Consider the following 14,763-nt stretch of genomic DNA (forward strand, 5'->3'; position numbering starts at 1 on the left):
TTTTGAAACTGAGAAATCCAATCCAAAAAACAATAATTGACTTAAACCTGTAAATTTAATTTTCAGATAGTGAATTCGACTTAATATCCAGAACTATATGAGCTCTACTTCCAATAAAACTGAGTATTCAGACATTATGTCAGAGAGATACTAATTTATTAACAGCTAATGCAACAATAAATTTCATGTTGCAATCACTGAAAGAACAGCACACATCACTATCTGAATAATTATATATTACATTGAAAAATCGCACAGAAGAAAGGCATACCGAAATAGAAAATGTCTTACGGTATTTACATAATTATAATGATTTTAAAAATAAAAAGGAAAAAGAAGAAAAGAAAATAACCAATTCAAATCTGATTAAGTTTATAGTAAATTTTCTTAAAATGTTTTACCCACAAACCTATCCACATTCAGAAGAACAGGGTTCAGTCATCGAAGATTACGATGACACTAATGTCGATAGTGAAAAGGAATTGTCTCTTGAACAAAAATTAGAATTAGCGATAAATAAAATTTCAACGAACCAAAATACAATACAGAAATCAGCTATATCCAAAACCATCCGACGAGAAATCGATTTATTTGAAGATGAGGGATTTAGAGGTAAATACTTGGAAAAATTGCATTGCTAACAGTACTACCAACTAGCGTAGTTGCCGAAAGAGCGTTTTCGGCAGCTGATAATTTTTACACAAAATTACTTTTCAGACTTAATGACAGTACAATTGATGCATTATGTTTTTTAAGATCACATTTCAAAAATTCGTAATAGTACCACAGACTGAATAGTGATATTTACACTGTTTTTGTGATTTAAATAAATAAGATGTTCCTTTACTTTTTTGTGATTCTTTATACACTTTTATAATTTATAAGTTACAAATTATTTTTTGTGATATTTACACTCTCTAATAAAACTGGCAAATATAACAATGAAACACCTGTATTTTCTTTCTTTTTCTAAAATTTCTAATACCGATATTAAGATCTAAAAAATACCGAATACCGGTATTGAAATTTTGGTCCGATATTGCAATCTCTATTACAGATATATCGATGTGCGAAAAAAAAACTTAAACATGAAAAAATAGTAAAGGTCAATGAGCTGAGACCTGCTATTTTTATTATTTTATATTTTTGACTATTTATATTCTCACTTCTAACACCATATTGGAGGTTATTTCTAATATTTTACATTAGCGGGTTTTTTTTTTGTATTTTTTCTGCTAGTAGATCATTATTTGCTTTAATCCGATTTTAATTATTAATTCTTATATAGGAGAAGATCCCATTACAAGGGGAAAAAATCTAATGTTATTATAAATTGTGCAGGAAATAAAACATGTTAGCTCTCATGAGATTTTCTACTACAGATCTTGTTAGTTATCTGTGACAGTCAGATCTGAGATATTGTTAACAAGATAACAGTCTGTCTAGACAGGCGCATCTTCTAGTCTGTATTTTAATCAAGAATTATTCTTATACATCAAGCCAGCCATTGACCACTGACAAAGGGTCGAGGTGAATCAGCAATTGGAAAAAGCTGAGCTATCCTTGAGATGAAGACAATATAAAATCTTAAACAAAAACAAAGGACACTTCAGAACTGAATTAAGGAGCTGAATGGCTACAGGCAGATTCTTTCAAAAAAGGGCCTTTTCAGATTTCATTTTTTGATGTACACACATAATAGAAAAATTAAAATCCAATATAACATTTATGTAAAATCTGCCTTCCTTTAATTTTTTCCTATATATTAGTAATAAGTAATTCTTCTAAGTAATACTTTTAATTATCTAAGAAAAACCACTTATTAAGTAATCTCATTGCCGTTCTATTACTCCATTTAACTGTTATGTTCGGAGGTTAAGAACTTTGAGTTCAAGAACTCCGAGACTCTTCCCTGAAATCGACAAATTAAGCAATTCTAACAATTTATAATGTCTTAGTGAAACTCTTATGAAAATAGTATAACATTAGGACTAAATAATGTATTTTCATTACGTATAAATCAAATTCATCAGCACGTGAATGTAAATTACGATATATAAGGGGTGGGGGGGTGGGAGATAGACCATGGTCCTAAGCAGTGCACATTGTAAGGTCTATCTTTTAATAAATTCATAATCTTTACATACGTTTAAAAATTAATCAGACTGCTATTTATTTACTTAAATTTTTTATTTCATTAACTTTGCAAAACATGGATCGTGACATAGCAATAGACACTTTTATATATAATAATATTAAAGAAGACGCTCAGTGTTAATAAACACTGTTGTAGTAGAATGAGTTTAACAAAACAGATATGAATCTAATCAGTTATACTTTAAATAATCTAAATATTATCTTAATATTTTATAATAGAATTTGCATTTTTTATAAGTTGGCCTTGATAACTGGGCCTTATGTTAGGTGTAAGCAGTTACCTAGTCTGCTAGATTATATAGGAACATTTTTTTTAATCAATTAACTGCGGAATTTCTTTTTTAAATCCTTCTGGTACCACTTTTTAAAGTCAAGCAATAACGCATATACACGTCGAAGTATTACAAATAATTGCATAGTAAATTTGCAAAGAATCGTATACGAAAGCAAATAAGATTTCATTTTTATTAGATATAAAAATTATACATCGATTGCGCCAAAATAAAGATTGGGATGCATTATATTGATGTCATACGCGTCAAACACACTAAACTGAAAAATGAGATGTGAATATAATATAAGACTCAATTTTTACAAATAGATTATGGATCAGCAGATTTTATAAACTAAAAATTATCGTACTTCAGATTTTTGACAGAGAAACCATAATTCGACTTTTTTGCCAAAAACTCTTTTTTTTATTGTTTGCATTTAATAAATTTAGTTTTCAATTGAAATAATAAACAATGATTAAATTATGTGTTTTTCCCTTAACATTCTGCATAGTTGCAAAAGAATATAACATTTGAATGTGGTTTTCAAAACTGTTCGAAATATTTTTGGTTTTGTCTGAAGTGGGAAATTAATTCTTAACGAAATGACTTCAAAATAATCAGCAGTTGTGGTCTCCCTGAAACTTTCCCACATGCTCCTAAACAAACGCGGTATCGCCCTCTCCCCCAAACAAATATTGGACTTTGAGCAAAGCCATGAAAGTCACAACTGCTCAGATTTTTATTTTCAGTCCCGTACATAAACGTTTAACATTTCATAGAAAATTAAACATACATTTTGGAAGCTTTTTTGTCTACCGATTTACATCAAGAGGTGGCGCAGAACTACAATTTTAATACGAATATCACATATGAAATCCCATTAATTTAAATTATTGCCTTTTTGATTTATTTCATTTACAAACATGCGAACCTACAGACCGACAGATACAACTTGTTGACGGAATCGGTTCAAAATTGATACAGATTTACACTCTAAATTTTAAAGCTGTGAACCAAACTTTATTTATCTAGCTCCTTACAATTTGTAGTTTAGGTGTTTACTTGCCCTAGGACATAATACAAATGGACAAACTCTTGTGAAAGGATTTCATTTGACTCTTGTGAATTGATGGACAAACTTTTGTGAAAGGATTTCATTTGACTCTTATGAATTGATGGACAAACTCTTGTGAAAGGATTTCATTTGACTCTTGTGAATTGATGGACAAACTCTTGTGAAAGGATTTCATTTGACTCTTGTGAATTGATGGACAAACTCTTGTGAAAGGATTTCATTTGACTCTAGTGAATTGATGGACAAACTCTTGTGAAAGGATTTCATTTGACTCTAGTGAATTGATGGACAAACTCTTGTGAAAGGATTTCCTTTGACTCTAGTGAATTGATGGACAAACTCTGAAAGGATTTCATTTGACTCTAGTGAATTGATGGACAAACTCTGAAAGGATTTCATTTGACTCTAGTGAATTGATGGACAAACTCTTGTGAAAGGATTTAATTTGACTCTAGTGAATTGATGGACAAACTCTTGTGAAAGGATTTCCTTTGACTCTAGTGAATTGATGGACAGACTCTTGTGAAAGGATTTCATTTGACTCTAGTGAATTGATGGACAAACTCTTGTGAAAGGATTTCATTTGACTCTAGTGAATTGATGGACAAACTCTTGTGAAAGGATTTCATTTGACTCTAGTGAATTGATGGACAAACTCTGAAAGGATTTCATTTGACTCTAGTGAATTGATGGACAAACTCTTGTGAAAGGATTTCATTTGACTCTAGTGAATTGATGGACAAACTCTTGTGAAAGGATTTCATTTGACTCTAGTGAATTGATGGACAAACTCTTGTGAAAGGATTTCATTTGACTCTAGTGAATTGATGGACAAACTCTTGTGAAAGGATTTCATTTGACTCTAGTGAATTGATGGACAAACTCTGAAAGGATTTCATTTGACTCTAGTGAATTGATGGACAAACTCTTGTGAAAGGATTTCATTTGACTCTAGTGAATTGATGGACAAACTCTGAAAGGATTTCATTTGACTCTAGTGAATTGATGGACAAACTCTTGTGAAAGGATTTCATTTGACTCTAGTGAATTGATGGACAAACTCTGAAAGGATTTCATTTGACTCTAGTGAATTGATGGACAAACTCTGAAAGGATTTCATTTGACTCTAGTGAATTGATGGACAAACTCTTGTGAAAGGATTTCATTTGAAATTTTTCGTGAAGAAAACATGTCAATTTCCTCTCTTTAGCTCATAATGTTTTTGAATTATTGTATTTCCATATAGAGAGATAGACATAATCCGATAAACGTGCTTTTCAGACTCAGAGATTTGAAACAAGAGGATCCTTGAAAATCGAAAGGCCGGTTACAGTACTTTTTCTATGTTCTCTTTCATACAAGAGAAATTTACCGTAAATCTATACGTCAACTTGAATGAAAATTTGGATAGATTCTATCTTATAACAGAACATCATCTCTCGGATTTGGAAGAGCATGAATTGACAGTAACGCTTTAGAATCCGCTAAAACTGAAAATATTTTTAAACAGAAAATGTAGGGAAAAAGATACAATTCTGAACTGGTTAAAAAGCAATTTCTATTTTATTTTAAAACAAAAAAGATATTATTAATTACATGAGTATTCACATTACAGACAGAAAAGCTACTTTTTAGTCATGGCAGTCGCTTGGAAAAAAAAGTTTCTTCAGAATTGTTCTCTCCTGAGATCTGGCAGTGAGGCGGCGAATGACCGTAGAATGTAGATGTAGAAAAGTTCTAGCAACACATATCTAGAGATGACAGCTCTATCGTCGACAAAAATATAACAATGCAGAACATATATAGCTTCATATCCAGCAATGATATAAACTGAATTTTACTTACAAGCCACAACATAAAATAAAGTTTTTTTCAAAGAAAAAGAATGAGGCATTAAAACATTTCTTTTTGTGTTAATTCTTCTAATATGCCTCATATCCAATTTGTAAAAACATGAAAAATTAGAATAATTTTGATGCAAAAATTCTTAAAAAAATTCAGTAGTTTTCATGAAAATTTTTTAAAGAATTTTCAGAAGTCTTTAACTTAAGATCTGAATTATAAATCATTTATTAAATTTATTTGGTGAAAATAAATTAAAAAAAATATAATTGATGAAAACATCAAGATAATATCATTCATTATACATTCTTTTATAACACAAATATTTTACAGATAAGCTTAGGAAAAAAATAACATGATTATTTATTAAGAAATACTTACATTATTATTCTATCATTCTCTTTTCATTCCAAAATCTCTTAATTCTAGAAAAGCATTGAACAACCTAATTAACATTTTTAAAGCACTGCATAAACACATTTATACATAAATTGACTTTCATAATAATTAACAATTTGCTGTTTTTATAATTCTTAAATTCATGCTATATGATCTATTATTTATTATCCATTTTATTAATGTAAATATTCTATCTAAAATAAGAAAATGAAATAAATTTGAGACAAAATTCTACAATACAACTGAAGATAAACAAATTCACTGGAAAATAAATGGAAAATAACTGAGACTTTCATTCAAACAAAATTTCACGTAATGATGATATATGATTATATAAACACATATTCTATCAGAAAATATTAACATAGTATTTCGTTGAATACTTTGCTAAACAAAAACGTATAAGCATAAACAAATACAAAAACGTGTCTATGATCAAACTTATTTGAACACTAAAAAGAAATGTACAGAAACTTCTATCTTGATTTATATATCTAAAACTGTCTTTTCTTTAAATCAGTTCTTCGTTTGAAGACAGAAAAAGGCACAAAACTCTAGTAAATAAATAAGAATATATTAGAGCTAGCACCAAATCTCTTTGAATTCTTTGAATCTGTTCAAAGTATATTCTCAAAAACTGCACGTTTGGTAGTTGTAAAGTAATACAAATAAAAAAAAATGCAGACTTCATCGGTTCGCAGAAATATAATATGTACACGTTTTAGCGAAAAAAAAGCTCTTTCTCGATGGCAACAGGAACTGAAGACCTGTCCTAGATTTCATTCTAAACAAAAATATAAAAGCTCTAATTCTGAGAAAGTTCCATTCTTCTCTGTATTGGCTCGAATACGCCAAGAAGTCTAATTTGTACCTAATACAATATACAATAGATGTTGTGACTTTTAATCTCGCTCGAAGTATAACCACCTGTGATTGGGATTTTTGCTGTTTGGGAGAGGTCTTCGGCCATGTTCCATGCCTTTAAATGTTTCATGATCAGGTCTTCGAGGGCAACGTCCATTTTCAGGGTCGTAGATTCCGTAGTCACAGTCGGGTACATTGCATTTGCCTGCGAGAACGCATCTGTTGGAAATAGAAATGAATTAAAGGAAATCGGAATATTTGTTCCAAAATAAATCTAAACAACTGTTTGGAGAATAAAGTTATAAGAAAAATTTTCCTATTTATAATGGAGGAAAATCCGATGAAATTTAGACACTTTGAATCAGCAAGATTAACCAAATACTCTCTTATATCTAACCAGATTCAAATTTTTTCTTCTTCTAAAAAAAAGCAACAGCTTGCAATTCAAACTCTGAAATCATTCTTTTATTTCAATTAGTTGCATCGATGTGAGTTGTGGCGGTTTAGGCATTTTGTGATCTCAGACAGAGCATATTGAATACATTTTGGTCAATTTAATTCCACATTTCAACACATTTTTAATTTAATCTATTTTAGGTTATTAACGTTAATAACTATGGAAATAAATTTAGAAACTTCATGAAACTGTATATTTTTTAACTTTTACTTTACTAATACTTTTATTTATTTAATTTTTGACTAATTTAATTTCACATTTTAACATATTTTTAATTTAATCAGCGTGCTTAATACTAATTTTAGGTTATTATCGTTAATAACTTTATAAAAATGTAATTAGCAACTTTATGAAATTGTATTTGTTTTTATTTATTTATTATGACTCATGACTGAGGGTATTCATATTTTTACAGAATATTTAATCACATATTTGTTCTTTTTAAATACAGTAACACTAAAGTGAAAGTAATGAACATATAGGAATCCGATCAAATATATATTTGACAAAATATTAGTTCGATCGTATGTCATCGTTCATAGAATTTGCAATCTTTGCAAATTTATTTTGGCAACTAGGGTCACAGATTCATTCCAGCGGTCCTAGGCAGTTGCATATTAGGCAACTATCTAGGAGCATTTGTCTGAGAATTTGTCAAAGTTTATTTATAAAGTTCAAAAGTATTCTTCTGAAGTTTTTATCAGTTCGAAATTATAAAAAGACTTTTGTTGAAGAACTTTATTAAAATGATCTGTGTTCAGATATTGTAAACTAGCTCAATAATGTGACAGTTTTTAGCAACTTTCGTATAGCTACAAATATTATTAGTTTATGGCGTTCAAAGGGTAAAAAATTTCCATCTAAACTCATTTTTGAAAATACGTTACGCACAAGCTAAGTTTGATTTAAAAGAAAAAGAAAAGAACAAGAAGAGAAGCCATTAAACAAATTTCGATGATAAAAATGAACCTAATTAAACTGATTATGATTTAACAGTCTATTTTTAAATAACATTCATTTTCAAAAAAAGAAAAGAACAAAAACATTTTTTTAAAAGATTTCATGCAGGTAACAAAGGAAATTAACACTATTAAATAATAACTTATATATCTTAACTTCAATTAACCTTTCAAACTTGCGGTTTTTCACAAGACACGCCCCGAATATACTAAAACTTTTAAAGCTTGTTATTTTTAGATAACCGCCAACGCCTCCGTGACAATTACGATGTTAACACACATCATATAAATGCATCAGCATTGAAATTAAACTCATTACAATGCATGGAAACAAATGACATGAATCATTTTTTACAATTTTCACAGCGTAGTTATTTCAGGTTATTGTAATAAATAACAATAAAATCCTTGTAGAAAATAATTGAAATTCAGTTGCGGTTAGTACAAAAATAATAGCGTCATAAATAACCTATGCTCTTTTTTTATTTTCTTGTATACTAAATATAGAGAAGAATTATAATCGTCAAAAATTCGAACGCGAGATCTCCACGTTTTATACTTTTCTGAGTTCGAAAACAACAACAATTTTGGTAAAGTCTGTCAGTCTGTGATAAAGATAACTCATAAATACTTTGACGTAGATGGATGAATTTTGGTATATAGTCTTTACATCAAATTTATTGATTTTTATTAAATTTTGAGCAAACTCAGTTCAGAGAAAATCTGTCTGGTTGTTCGAATATAATTTAACAGGGTAACTACAAAACGAAGAGAGCTAGATACATTAAACTCGATACACAGATATCGACACTTATCAAATTTTGAGCCAAATCCAACAAGAGGTTCACCATCTGTCGGTCTGTAATTTCAGAAATATATAATATTGCAAAAACTCGAAACTAAAATGAGTAAACTGAGTCCAAAAACGCAAAGAGTCCTGCTTGCGTACAGCCGACTGAACGTAGCCACACTGAACGTAGCAGTATCGACAGGATTTGTTAACGCAAAGATTCCAACCCAAATTTGGTATGGAATTTTTTTCCGCAGCAAGTGTAATTTTGTGTCAGGATTTGGTTTCAATTGGTTTGGGAAAACGTGTCTAAAATGCAAATTCGATTTTCAAGTACTATTAATCGCATGTCAGACATTAATTGTTATACAGTTTTCTAAAAATCACACGATAGATTCAGTAAAAATGCTAAGTTAAAGACAAAAGTTAATATTTCACAACTATTGTACGGCAATGCCATACAAGGCATTCTCTGGGATATATGCAAGAGAGAGAATTATAAGAGAATATGCAAGAAGGTTTTGCGGCGACCACTCCAACTGATTAAGTCCCTATGCCATTGAAATATACATCCAAAACTGAATTTAAAAAATTCACCTAGGCCACCAAATACTTAAAAACGTTAACACGCCTACTTTAATATTAGATTTAAAACGATTTAGATCTAACAATTGGCGAATTTTTTCAGACTTGGCGATGTGATCGTTTCTTGAATCTAATTCCGTTCACATATAAATTAGTTCATTTAACTATTCATTCCAGAAAATATTACACGTAATTCATGGAGTGCCAAAATGATAATTAAAAAATTAAATTTTAATTTTTGTAATTTAATGAAAATAGGAACAGGTTATGCTATTTTCTGTAACCATTTTCGAAAACCGGAATAAAACACATTTCTAGTAGCGATTAATGTAATAAGAGAAAACTCTATCCGCTTTTATATTTTATACAATCTGATATAGAGCTGAGTAAAAGTTGGGGAGGTAGAAAAATGATAAAATAGCAGCTATGTCATCAATCTTCAGACGGATTCAATTTTGGCGGAAACACGTTCTGGTAATATACGCATCAACTTCATTGATAATACAGCAAATAAGTCGAATCAAAAACATATTTAATCTGGGAAAGCAAACAATGAACAAAAAGAATCTAAACAATGCTTAACTGTGCAAATATAGCTTACATTGGATCATATATGTAGCCTTAATAATAAGAACCTGCGGGAATGGTCTTCCCAAAACTTTTTCGCATGCTCTCTAATAAATTTGTCATGGCAGCGAACTCCTTGCATGGCACTACCGTACAATATTTAATGAATATTAACTTTTGGCGTGAATTTACCATTTTAACATTACTACCGTGTCATCATTGGCGAGTTTTTGGTTATTAACCCTAGCATTTCGTTAATAGTATCCAAAAATCAAATTTGTGCTTTAGACACGTTTTTCTCGACAGATTGGAACAAAGATTTGATACAAAACTGCACTTGTTGTCACAAAATCCTATACCAAATTTGATATAATTTAGTAATTGAATTTTTTAATTATCGCGTTTACATGTTTTAGAAAGTACAGACTGACAGACAGTCAACTCGTAGTTAGATTTGGCTCCAAATTTTACAGGTCTCTACGCTATAGATATTAAATCTGTGCACCGAATCTTATCTATCTAGCTATGTTCGTTTTGTAATTAACGTGTTAACTTGTATTCGAACAGCCAACTTCCAACGAACAGATGTAACACAAAATTTGATAAAAATCTGCACATTTGATGTTAAGTCTGAATACCAAATTTGATTTGTCTATCAGCTCAATGCATTTTTGAGATATCTTTTTCAAAGATAAACAGACGGTCATCCCCCCCCCCCCCAATTTTTTTTTTTTAAACTCAGGGAGTCTATTTGTCAAAAACCAAAGTTCGAATTTTTTGACAATTGTTATAGTTTCTCTATACTACGTATACAAAAAAGTGAAAAGCAGATATATATCTTGAAAAGGAAAAGAAAGGCATCTTTAAATTTATTTCACAATATCTTCAATCAAGCACATATAAATCATAATTTTTAAATGTATTTAATTGTGTTCAAGGCGAATGTTAAGAACTTGGTTGTATCTAGCGTCTGGAAAGTTCTGCATTCATATATCATCAACGAAGGCGAGAAAATATATCTCAAACAATTTCATCACCATTATCGACATATACTTAGAATAAAAAATATCCAATTTTAATTTTAAGAGTGATAGAAAATGTAAGAAGTTAAAATTTTCGATTCAAAGTTTTGAATTGAATTTTCGATATTCAGTTCCAAAATAAGCATCAAAGACATAAAAGATGAATCACTGACCATCAACCACATTTGAAAGATGAATCACTGAATATGCAATTCAATATCTTACCAATGAGATGGATCTCCTCCTGGAAAACGTAACTCTAATAATTCATTCCAGTTCATATTTTAATAAGTTTCATGTTTGAAACAGATGCAAAGAATGGAAGTCACACATAAATTGGCAAAGTTTTTAAACAGAGTGTCACACATAAATCATGTTTGACACAAATGCAAAGTTTGGAAGTCACACATAAATTGGCAGAGTTTTTAAACAGAGTGTCACAAATAAATCATGTTTGACACAGATGCAAAGTATGGAAGTCACACATAAATTGGCAAAGTTTTTAAACAGAGTGTACATTTTTTAAAGCAGATAATTAGAAAAAAGGATTGTTGTGCTAACCAGAAAAGCTGTTTAATCAAATATAATGAGCTGGAAAAGTCCGTATTACTTTATCTGGATTGCTTTTGCTTCATAAACGATTCATAAAAACACTGAATCATGTCCTTGACAATTTTTTTTAATCTTACGAGTAAATATTATCTCCTTATAGTCACCTTATTAATATTATATCAGTTAGATAATAGGATCAAGAAATTTGAATTTTCACGCTCATGTCCTGAAGAATGATGGATGATCATGCAAGTAAAAAAAAATGCATATCTACAGGAAAACAAAAATGCCCAAATGCATCCAGGTAAGATAGTGATAAAAGAAAAGCACAACCCACCTTCTTTCGGCATCTGGCAAGGCATCTCTTCCTCGCTTTATCCTAATGCAGGGCCTATGACGGTCGAAGCAATCGCAACTACATCTTCCATCTTCAAGTTCTCGGATGCAAAAAGGGGAGGGACACGACCTGCACCTGCAAAGATCCAACCCTTGATTACTTTATATTTTTTCAAGGATATTGTATGTTTTAACTGTAGTGTGAGCATTCCGATAGCCTTTTGATGACTTAATTTTCATTCGCTGATGTTTTTGTGCAGTAAAAGAACTACGAAAGTCTAATAATTAACATATTATTTTTCATTATCAATTCAAATTCCCATCTTGAAAATATAGTACAAAAGGTGATATTAATCAAAAATGTTATATGCCTGAAATATATCACACTTCTCTAAATGCAACATAAGATGTAAAACAATAAAATTTTTCCAAACCCTCGCAAAAATTTAGAATTTGAGAAAATCGTATTTGAAGATGTAAAATAGAATTAAAACATGTATTATACAAATATAAAAATCAACGTACTTCTCAAAGAATAAGCTTAGAAACAAAATTTATACGGTTTCATGAGAAAAACTGTTAGACTATTAAAAGTACTAAATTAAAAAATATTTGATATTCTTGAAAAAAAAATGATTTTTTAAAGTAATTACCTATTTTAAGTTAAAAATTGGAAAAGATATTAAAATTTATGGAGAAAAATTAATCTTTAACGAACTTATGAGGCATATCAATTCCACATAGTTTAATGACATATACAGTTTTTTATACATAATTCCAAATTATATCCATCCATATTAATTTTAACATTAATTCCAAAAAGACTGATAAAAAAATTTGCAGTACCAATTCATTGCTTAGGTGACAATTCAATTTGTAAGCAATGTCGATATTTGTTGTTGTTGATAATTCTCACAATGAAGGAATATATGAACATTTTTCACTCACTTTGCATATTTTTGATCGCCTTGTGGATATTGGTCAACCACCTCTTTGGGCGTTTCTTCAGTGGCTATCGTGGAAGCAGTGGTTGTTGACATTTCCAGGCTCCGTTTCGGCTGGCATTCACATTCCGTATGATTAACAAATAGCAATTTCTCCACATCCGACGAACGATGATCATTGCCTAGAACCTGGAAATATGAACAAAAATTTTCAAAATTTCTTTTCAATGCTAAAATATTTAAACATCAGTATATATAATCGTCCACCGCAATCTGTAATGCTGGGTGGAGTTAAAAATATCCCCATCCTTTTTATTGGATAAGAAATCCTGCTTCCGCTTTGGAGTAAAGCAACTGAGCAGTTTTTATATGTTAACATTGATAGATTTATCCGATCGTGAATAAAGTTAAACATGAATAAATGTCAATTATGAAATCTTAAACTTCAAACTTTATTTACATTCTTTTATGCTGCATTATAGCAAAGGTCAATGAGATGAAGTATTTTTTCTCAGCATTATATTGTATTCGGAAATTTTAGTACCAGACATAGCGGTTTTTTTTCCTGTTAGTAGATCACTATTTATTTCAAATCGATTTCAGTGATTAATTTTGCGCGTTCGCGAACATTATGGATTCCATTTCAAGAAAGAAATTTTTTAATGATACTATAGACTTAAAACTAAATTATACAGCAAACATATATATATATATATATATATTCATTTTTGAAGCACATTGCCAATGTGGGCGAGAATTTCAATTATCATTTTCGCAAATTATTCTGCGGCAATCATATTCGAAATACTGTTAACAGGATAACGAAGCATCAAGACGGGCACATCTTCTAATTTTAAGTAGAAGGAGTTTTATTTTTTGTACATTTTTAGAATACGAATATATTGTATGCGTATAAAATTATATGCGAAAATCATTTCAATCTGGTAACTTTAAGAAATATCATAATAAAGAACAAAAACTTCAAAAAAAAAAAAACCATCATATTCGAATTTGTACAAGATTTCTTAGAATGTTAATATTTTAGACTTTATTCTTCTATCTTAGCTTCAAATGTCTAGAATATATCAATGTTGCATTCTATGGGTAATGATTGTTTGCAGAAAAAAGTATGCCAATGAATAAACATTAGTGAGTTAATGAAAATGTAAATAGAAATTTCAATTCGCAATTAATTTTCAAAGAAAGCTTTTTTTTTATTATGAACTTCAGCATGATAAAAAACGCATTACTTAGGAATTTAATGAAACAATGATTATTGGTTTGAATTTCATTACGACTGTAAAATTCATTGTTACAAGTTTTCTTAAAATTTATTGAAATTGAGAAAAGTTGAGCGAAAATAATATAAATATCATCGAAGGACTAATCTTTGGAAATATTAAGTAATATAAAAATGTTTTTGAGAGATAATAGCTCGAAAGTTATTAAGGACCCCCCACCCCCACCCACATCCATTAACAATCTAATTAAAATTGTAAAAAATCTTTCTTCTTTCATAATTATTTAAATTGTAATTACGCACAACGGAACACTGAATCAAATGGTTTATTTTACAGCGCGTTACATTAAGTTCATACGAGTTTTTCATGGATAAATTTTAGAAAGCATACCAATCTAAAAATGTTACCATATTATAACAAATTTAGGAATTAAAATTATTATATACATCAAAATATCCTGTTTTGAAACGCATGCAAGTTTTTGATGAAGCTGTAGCAAGAATTAACAGATATGAAAAAGATTTAATGCCGCGGAGTTGTTTCGGAAAAGATTATCTTAGTAAAGGGAGGATGAAGCATACTAAGCAGAATTCGGATGAATGTGAGAGACTTTTGTTATTGGAACCAATCAGTAACACTTTAAATATCCATAACTATCAAATTTTCATTAACACTTTAAAATTATCGTGAAGCTTTCA

General features: G+C 29.8%; 1 protein-coding gene across 1 annotated transcript in view; it reads right to left on the bottom strand.

Annotated features, from left to right (window-relative positions):
• Nucleotides 1-5,051: 5,051 nt before the first annotated feature.
• LOC129981878 (uncharacterized) overlaps nucleotides 5,052-14,763 on the bottom strand; it is a 175,114-nt gene continuing 165,402 nt past the window's right edge. Inside the window, exons 4-6 of the mRNA XM_056092917.1 lie at nucleotides 12,829-13,013; nucleotides 11,882-12,016; nucleotides 5,052-6,831 (exon numbers count right to left, since the gene is read on the bottom strand). Coding sequence (XP_055948892.1) covers nucleotides 6,651-6,831; nucleotides 11,882-12,016; nucleotides 12,829-13,013 — 501 coding nt within the window. The 3' untranslated portion in view covers nucleotides 5,052-6,650. The remainder of the gene's footprint in view (nucleotides 6,832-11,881; nucleotides 12,017-12,828; nucleotides 13,014-14,763) is intronic.

Source organism: Argiope bruennichi, chromosome 8 (genome assembly GCF_947563725.1).
Source record: "Argiope bruennichi chromosome 8, qqArgBrue1.1, whole genome shotgun sequence".
NCBI lineage: Eukaryota > Metazoa > Arthropoda > Arachnida > Araneae > Araneidae > Argiope > Argiope bruennichi.